This window comes from Eumetopias jubatus, unplaced genomic scaffold (assembly GCF_037043125.1).
Source record: "Eumetopias jubatus isolate StellerSeaLion01/CBP00866 unplaced genomic scaffold, mEumJub1_p1.0 scaffold_11, whole genome shotgun sequence".
Taxonomy (NCBI): domain Eukaryota; kingdom Metazoa; phylum Chordata; class Mammalia; order Carnivora; family Otariidae; genus Eumetopias; species Eumetopias jubatus.
The window spans coordinates 115,273,274-115,286,244 of record NW_028274817.1 but is presented as its reverse complement, the minus strand read 5'-3'; the positions used below and the strand labels follow the sequence as shown (position 1 = coordinate 115,286,244).

Here is a 12,971-nt window from a genome sequence, read left to right as displayed (position 1 = left end):
GGTTACTGACATAATGAAGACAGCAGCCAGGACTGGTTCGGAAACTTGAAACCACTGTATAGAGGAAAATTGACAGAGTGAAGGATAGTTAGCCTAGATTAAAATAAAAGGACTCAACTAGTTTAAAAAAATAGAGCTGCCTTCATTTATTTAAAAACTATTGTAGGAAAGAGCAATTTGGACCAGGAGGCAGAACAAAGTGGAGGTAAAGCACTTAATGCTCAACGGAGGAGGTATCTCCATCAATTAGGGGGGGCCCACCTATGGAATGGATGTCTTGGAAAGAGATGAATCACCCACATCTAAAGCAGTCTGATCTGAGGTTCTTAGCCACTTGTTAAAGACGTTGCAGAGAAGAGTCAAAAATGAAAGGGGGAAAGAATTGGACCACATACGGGACTTCCCAAGCTTGGCACTATTAACATTTTGCACCACATAATTTTTTGCCATTGGGGGCTGTCTTGTGCGTTGTAGAATGGTTAGCACCATCCCTGGCCTCTACCCACTAGATGCTAATAGCTGCCCCCCCCCCCCCAGTTATGACAACCAAAAATGTCTCCAGATATCATCAAATGTCCCTGGGGGGCAAAATCACCCCCGGTTGATCACGACTGACATAGACTAAGCATATTCTTCAGGCTGCCTGTCCTCAGGAAGGTGACTTCTGTATATGGTATGCATATATAACACAGTGCCCAGACAACACCAGTTTAACTCTGTGTCCTAACATAATTATTACCAGTGACTTCTTTCACTTGCGAAAGGGTTCCAGTTTGGATGACAAATTCTGTGGTCACCCTACCTAGGCACAGAGCTCTTTCTAATGTCAGCATCACTATCTTTGCAGATAAAGGAAGCAGCCATGGGGATATTAATGTTTAATGTTTCCCAAATATTTCAGCTCTTGGGGTCAGTGCTAGAATGTTCACATACTCGTTGGCTCTTGTCTGCTGAGAGCACTGATGACCCACTGTGCTGAAGGGCTTGCAATTGACGCTTGACTGTAGAATCCTGAATTTCTTCTAGTGGGTAAGTTTTGGCTTGCTTGGACTGTTCTTCATAAAAGGCAGACCATTTGGCCCCAGCATCATTCTGAAATGACAAAATATAAAGTTGAAGTCAGAATGGCACTGCTTGAACAGACAGAACAGAAGATACTGTCCAAAAAACATCTGGTGGAATATCTAATATTTCCTGAGTGGTTTAGTTCTCTACTTTGCTGAAGGTCAAGGCTTAGGTTATGAGTGACCAGGCCATTCTTGGTCACTCTCTCTTTCTGGCCCAGTGCCTAGTTTTCCCAAGGGTCCTATCCCCTGAACTGGAAATGAATTCTCACAGATAATTCACATTGTGGGGCCCTGGAATTTATGGCCTTAGCACTATGACGTGGGTGAGTTAATCAAGGATTTGAGGATGAATGCTCTAAAGGGAGGGCCCAGTAAAGCTCAGAGCAAACTTAAAGGGGATACAGCCCCTCATGACAATTGGAACCATAAGAAATGAGAAACAGTTTGCAGTGAGCTCCATAGTGCCATGACTTACCAGAGATTCTGATCTTAAATTATGTTCCCCAAAGAAGGTTGCCCAGAATATGGCCACTTGGTAGCCATGGTGATTTTCTAACAGCAAAAGAAACCAACAAACGGGTGATGATGCCAGGATTCACTTGCCCCCCCATCTTGAACATCAGTATAGGCAAGCGGACTTCTCCAGACTCCTCTAGTACAGTCTTTTCTCAATGTACAAACTCATTTCCATTTATCAAAGATGAAAATGAGCTATTACTTTGTACACTGTACTTCTCTAGACTATATAAAAGAGGTAGCATATGAGACAAGTAAGAACTCCATTCTTGGGATGCCTGGGTGGCTCAGTAAGTTCAGTGTCTGCCTTTGGCTCAAGTCATGATCCCAGGGTCCTGGGATAGAGTCTCACATGGGGCTCCGTGTTCAGCGGGGAGCCTGCATCTTCCTCTCCCTCTGCCTGCCACTCCCCCTGCTTGTGCACTCTCTCTGACAAATAAATAAAATCTTAAAAACAAAAAAGAACTCCATTCTTATAGTCAGATACCTCTGACTAGCTGTGTGACTTTAGACAAATTACTTACCTTCTGAGTCAGTTACCTTATCTGTAAAATGAGAGTAATAATAGGACTTACCTCAAAGGGTTGTTGTAAGGATGAGAAGAATTAACAAATAATAAAATGTTTATCACAGTATCTGATACATCCTAAACATTCAAAAAAGTTAGCTATTTTATAATTTATAGAAAAAAGTTCTTTGTCCTTAAGTTGCTTACAGTTTTATCAGACAGAGAAGGTATGCATCATAAAAGTTTCATTAATGAAATATAAGACCATATGATAATGTATAAACTTTGAGTGGTCAAGCAGTTTCTCCTATAAGAAAAGACTCATGCAGGGTGCCTGGGTGGCTCAGTTGGTTAAGCGACTGCCTTCAGCTCAGGTCATGATCCATCGGGTCCTGCATCGGGCTCCCTGCTCAGCAGCGAGTCTGCTTCTCCCTCTGACCTTCTCCCCTCTCATGCTGTTTCTCTCTCTCTCTCTATCTCTCAAATAAATAAATAAAATCTTAAAAAAAAAAAAAAAGAAAAGACTCATGCAGGCAACTAGATTTGGCCAAGCCCTCATGGAGAAGACCCTAAAGCAGGTAGGAGTTGGATGGATGCAGAGTACTTTGTAGAATAATTTACTTCATTTGATCTTCCTACTCCCATGAGATAGAAAATCATTCTGTCTCCATTATTCATATCTGCATAAAGGGGCTGAGAGAAATAGTGGTTATGGCAATCAACTGACAGCATCTGGATCCTGGATCCTGTGGTAGACAAACTCTAAGATGGATCCCATGATCCCTACCTCCGGGTGGTACACATTTGTATGACCTCCTCCCCCTTGAGTGTGAGCAGGAGCCATGATTCACTTCTAGCCAGTAGCATATACCAAAGGTGACAGGATGTACATATTTATGTTATAAAAGAATCTTATTTTTATCTTGCTAAAACTCTGTCTCCCTTGCTGACTTTGATGCAGCAAGATGCCATGTTGTGAATGACCCTTTGGAAAGGGTCACGTGTTGAGGAATTGAGGATGGCCTCTGGGTGATATCCTGCAAGAAACTAAGGACCTCAGTCCAGCAGCACACAAGGATCTGAATGCTTACCACTAACCACATTAGCTTGGAAGTGGATTCATCCCCAGTCAAGCCTCAGCTGAGACCACAGTGCTGGCCAGGACCTTGACTGCAACTTTATAAGACTCAGAAATGGAAGATGCAGCTAAGCTGTACCTGGACTCCTGACCCACAGAAGCTGTGGGATAATAAATGTGTGTTATTTTAAGCTGTGGTTAAGCTTGTGGTAATTTTTAACACAACAGATAATTAGTACCAATCCCAAAGGCGGGACTTCGGGCATGACTGCATTTTCCAGGCCAAGGAATTTGACTATTATTTGAATTCTAGGGAATCACTTAGGGGCTCCAAGCAGGCACATGATATGATGGGAATGGTGTGTGGACATGACAACAATGGATCAGACAAGAGATGAAAATAGTGGCAGGAAAAATGGAAAATGATTTCTCTCTTTATTGAGCACATACAACCCCTCAGGAACTACTTCTCAATCAATCTTCACAATCTTGTGAGGTAGCTGTGATTGTCTCCACTTCACAAATGAGGGAACTGAGGCACGGAGAGGGTAAGTAGCTTTTCCTAGGTCACACAGCTAGTAATTTGAAAGAACCAGAGTGCCAACCCAGATATGTTTACCTCCAAAGCTAACGCTCCTAACCATTGACAATAGATGGTATTCAACACATTCTGTTCTTCTCTGTAACACACAAATGGGAAGTAGTGAGCTATAGAAAGAGGAGTTTGGTCTATGGCACAGACTCATCTATGCAACCCACCACTTACCTCTATAATCCCTGTCCTTCTTCACCCAATCCAGGATGACTTACTGTTAAGCAAAATTTCTGGTAAAACTTTGATACAAAATTATAAGAATAATTTTGTTCTCAACCTCCTCTGGAAACAACTCACAATCCCCAAAAGGGCCCAGTCTTAGAACATTTTTTAATTATACTGCATATAGATACTTTGAAGACATCTGTTTTATTTATTACTACCATACTATAAGTGTTATACTTTAAATCGCCCCCAAAATTACATGATGCTGCCTTGAATTTTGACCCCCTAGGACATAGCGTTCCGTCCCAAGCTATTCTTTTTTCCAGAGCTCTAGGGACCTGAACTAGTTTTTTGTTAATTTCTTGGCTCAATATTCCTGCACCATGCTAGTAGTGGAAATTCAATTTCCACACCTATTAAATAACTCAGGGGTGAAACCTGGGCTTGATCAAATCTCTAGATCAGGACTCTGTCCACCATCTGATTTTGTAAATCAAGTTTTATTACAATATAATCAAACTCATTTATGTATTGTCTATGGCTGCCTTCGCACTGCAACGGCAGAGTTGGACAGAGGCCACAGAGCCCACAAAGCCTGAAACACTCACTGTCTGGCCTTTTACAGAAAAAGTGCTCTGCCCTCTGCCCTAGATCTATACATTTACAGGAAATGCAGGGGACAAAAGAGCATGTTAAGCAATATTTAGGGGGCACAATCAGCAAGTCCAAAAAGTGGGAGTTTCTACAGCACCCAAAATTTAATTCTTTGGCAAATAAATTGCAAAAAAAAAAAAAAAGAAAAGAAAAGAAAAGTGAGGGAGGGACTCTGTAGATCAAAAGAGAGCTAAAGTACATCATCCAAAACAATTGGAAGGAGAGGACCTTGTTAGATCCTGATTCAAACAAAACAGCTGAAGTTGAAAAAGAAATAGGGTGCATTTGAATGCTGACTAGATATTTGATGATACTGAGAAGTTTTTGTTAAGTTTTTGGCACAGTACTGTTATTAAGGTTGTTTTAAAAGTACTTTGAGAGCTACAAGGTGAAATACACACATAAAAGTACATCATATTTTGGATTTCCTTCAAAATATTCCAGGAAGCGTGGGGTTGAGTAGAAAACTAAAACAAGATTGGCCAAAGTGTTAATAATTTGTAAACTGGGCGATGGATATGAGGAAATTCAATATATTTATCTCTCTTCTTTTATACATGTTTGAAAATGTTTATGATAAAAAATAAAGAAAAATCATACGACGGAATACTATTTGGCAACAGAATGGAATGAAGTAATGCTACATGCTACAATGTGCAGAGTGAAAGAAGCCAATCACAAGAGACCATGTACTGTATGATTGCATTTATATGAAATGTTCAAAGTAGGCAAACCTATGGAGACAGGAAGTAGACTAGGGGTTGCTTAGGGCTAGGAGCTGGGAGGAAGAGTGATGACTGACAGGCATGTGGTTTCTTTCTGGAGTGATGAAAATGTTCTAAAATTAGATGGTGGTGAAGGTTGTACAATTCTGTAAATATACTAAGAAGCATTGAATCGTATACTTGAAATTGGAGAAGTTCATGGTGCATAAATTATATCTCAGTAAAGCGGTCATTAAAAGCTCTCTATAGTAAAAGCAAAGAAAAAAAAAACCTCACCTTATCCCCCAGATCCTATAACTGGGTCTGAAACCCCACGAAACTGCTCCAAACCAAAGGAGTTAGCCAAAATTAGCTTCATGCTCTTTTACCCGGGTGCCTGGCCCACGCCAAGCAGCAGCAGCAGCTCCTGACCACTGGACTACCCTCCCTGCGCGTAGCCGGTGGCCTCCTGCTTCCTTTTTGCATTCTAATATTTTCACTTTCCTTTAAAGGGTCCATGCTTTCTGCAGCTTGGCCACACTTTGTGATTTATGCCCTTTCCTCTCTGGCCTTGGCTCTCGTCAACCACTGCAATTCAAAAGTAATAACACTTAATGATCCAGAGATGCTATCAACAACCATCACTCCGTCTCATTCGATAACATGCCTTCTCAGCAAAGGGCACTCAGCAGAACTGTTACATGTCTCTTCAGCAGTTATAACTCCCTCCCACACTCAGAGCAGTAAGACTGTGCTGTTCTCCCATGCTCACAAGCATCGAGCACCGTTCTGGGGGCCTTGGGTATGAATTCGGGCTTCACAGCCACCCTCCAAGGCAGACAGGAGAGGGATGCTCTTTTGCACAGGTGAGATAATGAAGGTGCAGAGAGGTTAATCGACCAGCTGAAGCTCACCCAGCTGGAAAGTGCTGGAGCCAGGATCCGGACCTTGGCAGTCTGGCTCCAGAGTCCTGAGGCATGAAGCTGGTACAACTTCACCAGCACCTATGGGACCATTCAGCTGAGAATGAAAACAAATACACGGTACACTATAGGCACCTCCAACAGAGATCAAATAAGAAGTGAGGAAAAAGCAACAATAAAGAGATGAGGAAAGGTAAGACCAAAAAATAGGAGATAAGAAACAAATGACCTCCTATGACCACACCGGGCTGTCAAAATCTCCAGGATTTCCTTGAGCATTAGAAAAATGGAAAACCTTCTCTTGGGGTATTTCAAATGAGGTGGTAGGTCTCAGGTTGGATCTGTCCCGTGAGTGGCAGTAATTTAAACACACAACCTACTCAACATTTGAAAAAATATCTGAACTACATTTTTGAAGGAATGTATTGCTATACAAGTGTCACAAAATCTTTTCTTAAGTAATGTTGCTCAATTTCCAGCACAAATGTGTAAGGACACTGCTTTGGGATCGGTGAGAGAAGAAATTCCTAAATCCTTGCCCTTGTCAAAGCATCTTGCTTTCTCAGAGCATTCTGAGATTTGTCAAAACTGGCTTAATTATGGTTTTTCTGCGAGGGCTCTGGATGGATTCTGTGACCTTTGGAAGTCCCTTAGAGCTCCGTGACAGTGAAGGAAGGAACACCCAAATCCAGTCTCCAGACCCATGGTTACTTTAATTACTAGCTAGCTTTTTCACTAAGCCTCCAATTGCATTTTCCAGTTAATGTATCATTTCAGAGAGTCTTTAGATATTCCTGTTGACATTGTAGGCTTGAGAAAATTATTAACTCAATAACTTATGGCATTTCTGTGAAATGCTTTGAAACCCTGATTATGATGAGAATTATGGTGGCAACTTTACAAAGCATGTTCACTGGTTTCTAAGAATCTGGACTGAGACCAGTGAATTACTTTGTAACAGATTCCAAATGAGCCCCAAGGTCAATTAAGTTTAGTCATCTGGGACTCCAGAATCAGAAATACTGAAGCAAACATCCAATCTCACAACTCGGAGCATTTCTTTGATTTCCCTTTTCAGTTGTACAGGCAGTAATCTAACCCTTAAGAAGCAACAAATACCCCTAGGTAGCCATGAAAACTCACCATCTTTTGGACATTCTCGTCGGTAATATTGGTGTTATAATTCCAAGAAGCAAGTGAACTTTGATAAGACAGCTCTTCAGCTTCAGAGTTAAACTTCTCCAAAAATGTCTTGACCAGATCCTCAGTGGTGGATCGAGCAGCAGTTAGAGCAGCAAGGCTGAGAAGGAGCCAGGAAGAGCCTAACATCTTTCCCTATGCACCAAGATCCCATCCACTGAACAACTTTCCCTAGAGTAAAACCTCTTCATGACTTTTTCCTCTCTCATCAGCCTTTGAACTTGGGTTGGGCACTGAACAGGAAAGATGAAAAAAAAAAAAAAAAGAAGAAGAAGAAGAAGTAGTAGAAGAAGAAGAAACAGTAAACAGTCTGCTGAACCACTATAAAGTTCATCCTGGAGAGGACAGATATATAAACAGATTTTAGAATGATTTTTTAAAGTAAATCAAATAAACAAATGTTATTCATTAATCCTAGAGAATCACAGCTCTCCTAGTATTTTATGGCCAGATCAGAACTTGCACATTTAGTTAATATGTTCCTAAAAAGCTGTTAAAGATACACTGAAGGTGTTATAATTTTACAGGGACCAAAGAAGCCTAGATTTAGGGATCTTGGGGGTATTAGTGGTACTTATGTGTTTTCCAGACAGGATTTCATTGAAAGTCAGTTATCTCTCCTTTCTTTTTATTTCAAGCTCATATTCACAGAAAGTCTCTCCCTACTTGGGTAACATTTTCCCCTCCTAAATAAACGGCTTTGCCCTTGTCTTGATGGAATTCATTTTTTTTCTGATAAATTTTAATTTCCCTGGCCATTTTTTAAAAGTATAAGGCTACCCTCCACTCCACTCCACAGGTTAACTCACCTGATCTCGCTTGGGTAAACTTAAAAAGGCTCACTTTCTACTTCTCAGATGACCATGTTGAACACTGGCTCTATGGCCGACTTCACTGTGTGCCTCCTTCCCTTTCACTTACCTGTTCTAAACTCAGTCGAGGTCCCAGGGAAGTAAAAATGACTCTGCATGGTATGAAACTCAAAGACTGTCAATGTCACGCTCTGGGCATCCAAAACCATGGGATCATGGCAACACAGAATTCAAAGAGACTTCGGCGATTATCCTGTAGTGTCTCAGGAGCTGGATCTGTGTCCTCATTCCCAGGGTGCAGGTATATTAGAGATAAAAGAGAGGAGCCACTTTAAACGGCAGCGCTCATGGGCCAGCTTGACTGTGATTATGAAACCTTCACCCAGGGAAAATATTTCTTCACCCAGAAAAACAAGTCTTCCAGGTCCAGGTGCAGTAACCAAGCTTTTAAAAAAAAGTTTTCACGACTTTCCCTTATTCCACAGTTGTTAAATTAGTGCTATTATAGAACAGGAAAAAATAATTCTAAGTAACTGCTCAAGGCGCTTTGCATTATATCTCATTTAAGCGTTACAACAAACCTAGAGGCAAAATTTTTTTTTAAAAAAAGATTTATTTATTTATTTCAGAGAGAGAGCACAAGCAGGAGGAGCAGAGGGAGAAGGAGAGAGAGAATCTCCAGCAGACTCTGTGCTGAGTGTGGAGCCCGAAGCGGGCTGGATCTCACTACCCTGAGACATGACCTGAGACGAAACCAAGAGTTATACACTTAACTGACGGTGCCACCCAGGTGCTCCTAGAGGTAAATCTTCTTTTTTAAATCGCTATTATACAGATTATGAAATTGAGGCTCAGAGAACTTAAATAAATTGCCGAACCTCATTCAGCTAGTAAGTGGTAGAGCCGGAAATGCCATGTGATTCTAGAGTACAGACCTCTCCGTTTTAGTCAGTAGTCTAAGAGCAATAACAGAGGTATAAATAAATAGCAGCAGAAGGACGTGTGCCTTCAGTGAAGATGACAGATTTGCTTTTGCCACACCAAAAAGAGGTGGATTCTTTTTTTTTTTTTAAAAAGACTTTATTTATTTGACAGAGAGACAGCGAGAGAGGGAACACAAGCAGGGGGAGTGGGAGAGGGAGAAGCAGGCTTCCCGCGGAGCGGGGAGCCCGATGCGGGGCTCGATCCCAGGACCCCGTGATCATGACCTCAGCTAAAGGCAGACGCTTAACGACTGAGCCACTCAGGTGCCCCCAAAAGAGGTGGCTTCTTACTCTCCTTAATGTGAATCAAAATATGCGATCCTTCTAAGAAGTAAAGTAATTGACAAATTTAAGCAATTATGATAAAGAATGTTAAAAGAAAGCTGACAGGGGGCAAGGGTTGGGGAGAATCAGTGAATCTTCTGAGTTTCAGGCAAGTACAGCACTTCCCACATTTGAGGAAGCTGGGAGCCACTCGCTTCTCATAGGCATTAGGAGAAAAATCAGTCAAGAGAAAGGGGAGCAGCAGGTGAGGCTCTGAACAAAGAGTTGGAATGTTACTTTAATAAAAGCCGAAACAAAACTCTACTCAGGTCACTTCCTGAATGAAGCTCTTGGGTTTGGGGGGGAAAAATGGAAGTAGTCCAGTTTCAATTCACTGAGGCAGCAAATAAGATTAACATGATCAAATTGAAATGGAGAAAGCAGGATATGAAATCTGAGAGCTAAAAATAGATGGACAAGGAGCCTGGGATAACAGTGAGGCAGGAAAATTCTGGAAGCCAAGAAAGTTGGAAAAGTCAGACAGAGAAGAACTGTCACAATAATTCTGTCGAACTAGCTCATCATGGCAAGCAGAAACTGGATCACTGGAATTTTTGTTCACTCTCCACTGAGAGGATACTGCTGTTGTTCTGACAGTGTTCGGTCCAAGCCCATGCTGAGAATGGAAGGACTCCACTAAAGACCCAGGGGATGGGACCCAGAAACACAACTGGCTCAAAGGAATGGGTTGTCTTTGAGAAAGAACAGAGACCCAGAAAAAAAATTAGAAAATTGGAGATGCAGGAAACCTGTTCTACTTTTTCAAAAGGGTTGGAGGGTGAATTTCGTAAGTGGTAGAGGGAAGACTTTGATCTTGACACCCGATAAAACCGTAAAATGTAATTTTTTAGGATATGGTTTGCATTTGGGAAATATATAGGTCTCTGGTCCTAAATACATATCTAGGGATTTACTAGGAACAAGTCACATGTTAACTGCCTCATTTCCTTTCTGATAAAAGAATACAATAGTAAAAAAACAAATAGAAAGATACAGTGTATCTTCCACTTCAGTAAGGGATTTAACAAAATGTAAAGTTATACAACTAGATTTAAATGTCCCCGAAAAAATCTGCTGGTGAGAAGGCAAGCTGGTGCAGCCACTCTGGAAAACACGATGGAGTTTCCTCAAAAAGTTAAAAACAGAATTACCCTATGACCCAGCAGTTGCACTACTAGGTATTTACCCAAAGGATACAAAAACACTGATTCGAAGGGGCACATGCACCCTGATGTTTATAGCAGCATTATCAACAGTAGCCAAACTATGGAGAGAGCCCAGATGTTCATCAATTGATGAGTGGATAAAGAAGATGTGGTATATATACAATGGAATGTTACTCAACCCAAAAAAGAATGAAATCTTGCCATTTGCAACAACATGGATGGAGCTAGAGTGTATTATGCAAAGTGACATAAGTCAGAGAAAGACAAATATCATATGATTTCACTCATATGCAGAATTTATGAAACAGATGAACATGGGGGGGAGAGAAGAGGCAAACCATAAAACAGACTCTTAACTATAGAGAGCAAACTGAGCGTTGCTGGAGGGGAGGTGGGTGGCAGATAGGCTAAATGGGTGATGGGTATTAAGGTTGGCACTTGTTGGGATGAGCACTGGGTGTTATATGTAAACGATAAATCACTAAATTCTACTCCTGAAACCAATACTACACTATATATTAACTAACTATAATTTAAATAAAAAACTGAAACTCAAAAAATAAAAATAAAAAATAAATGTCCCCAAAACAACCACACAAGTACAGGATGAAGCAGTCCTCTGATTAATAACAGTTCGCGTCCAAAATAAGAATCTTGCTTCGACGATTATTTATTGGCTACCTACTATATGCTAGGCGCCGTCCTAGTTATTGGATATACACTAATAAGACAGGAAGAGCTCTTGTGGATATCATGTGATATGAGATGGGGTAGAAGAAAGAAACAAACAGCCGATGATCAATGCTATGACTTCACAATAAGCAGGAAAGGAGGGTGGTGAGCGACGGGGTGGGGATGAGAGGGTGGACCTCTGAGCAAAGACCTGAAGGAAGGGATGAAAACCATGTGGATATCTGGGGAAGACTGTTCCAGGCAGAGGGAGCAGTGAGTGCAAAGGGTGTAGGCAGGTCTCAAGAACATCAGAGGCCTTTGTGTCTGGAGCCTTGTGCCTAAGGAAAGTGGCAGGAGGTGAAGATGGAGATGAAGCTGGGGGCCACAGCAGGAGGGCTATACAGATGATTGTAGAACTTTGGCTTTTACTCTGAGTAATGTGGGAAGACACTGGAGGGCTTCCAGCCAAGAAGTGATTTACTCTCGTTGCCAATAAGAGAGCAGACACCAAGGGGGTAAGGGCGGGGGCAGGGAGACCAGTCAGATTGCTACCACAGCAGCCCAGACAAGCTGGGTGAATAAAAAACTTAAGACGAACTGTAACTCCAATTTGGCTGCCAAACAAAAGGAAAATTCACCTCACACTATGTTAGACTGTGTTAATAGAAATATTAGATGCAAAATAATTTAGAGCATCAAGTTCATGTCAGAGGAACACAAGTGTAGAGAGACACAGGAGAGTATCCAGAGGAAAATAAACAAGAGAGTAGATGGTCTAAAATAATGTAATTGGAAGCACAGTTCAGACTCAGAGGAGAAGGCGGGATGGACAGCTCTCCTCCATTATGGGCCTGCCATTTACAAGAAGCCAGGGAGCGTAATGGACTTACTCTGTCCCTCGCCAGCTGTGTTACTTGAAGCAGGTAATAACACCCCTGCACCTCATTTCCTTATTTCAAAGCTGATGATAATATCATACCCATCTCATAGCATATTGTGAATATTATATGAATTAGTACATGAGAACACAGAGAAGAATGCTGGGAACCTAGCAATAAAAGCCACCCAAAACGAGAGGAGCTGTGTAATAACTCGGCCACTTTGAGAAGTAAGGGAAAAGAGAAAACTGCCCAGAGTACAATTTTTGTCTATAGGAAAACTGTCATATTCTGAGAATGAGCAGGCCCACATAAGCAAAATGAAAATGTACTGCTTTCGTTATACCAGTGTGCATTTTTAAACCATTGAAGACAGAATTTTTTTCTAAAATATATTCCATCCTAATTAGGATGTTGCCTGAGCTTTTTTTTAATGTGTCTTTTTTTTTTTTTTCGGATGACTCAGTGTCATAATCTTGAATATTGTTAACTGACTAGGCTATAACGTGACAATGTCTTTAGGGCTTTCCATTAATGGCTCCGAAGAGCTTTATTGCTCTTAACTCTGCTGCCTCTGCAGGTTCTGAATCAGCTGTCACTTCTTGAAGAATCTACTTCTGGTAGCCCTGCCCACTACAAATCCCCTCCGTTTGAACTGCTGTCTGCTAAAACCTAAATGGAAACCAGATAACCACGGAGTTCAATCAGAAAGCCCCTTCTCCATAG

General features: G+C 41.4%; 1 protein-coding gene across 1 annotated transcript in view; it reads right to left on the bottom strand.

Moving 5' to 3' along the window:
* Window positions 1-7,540, bottom strand: part of ACE2 (angiotensin converting enzyme 2) — a 38,623-nt gene extending 31,083 nt beyond the window's left edge. The window contains exons 1-2 of the mRNA XM_028115021.2: window positions 7,354-7,540; window positions 934-1,092 (exon numbers count right to left, since the gene is read on the bottom strand). Of these exons, the coding sequence (XP_027970822.1) occupies window positions 934-1,092; window positions 7,354-7,539 (345 nt within the window). The 5' untranslated portion in view covers window position 7,540. The remainder of the gene's footprint in view (window positions 1-933; window positions 1,093-7,353) is intronic.
* Window positions 7,541-12,971: the final 5,431 nt, after the last annotated feature.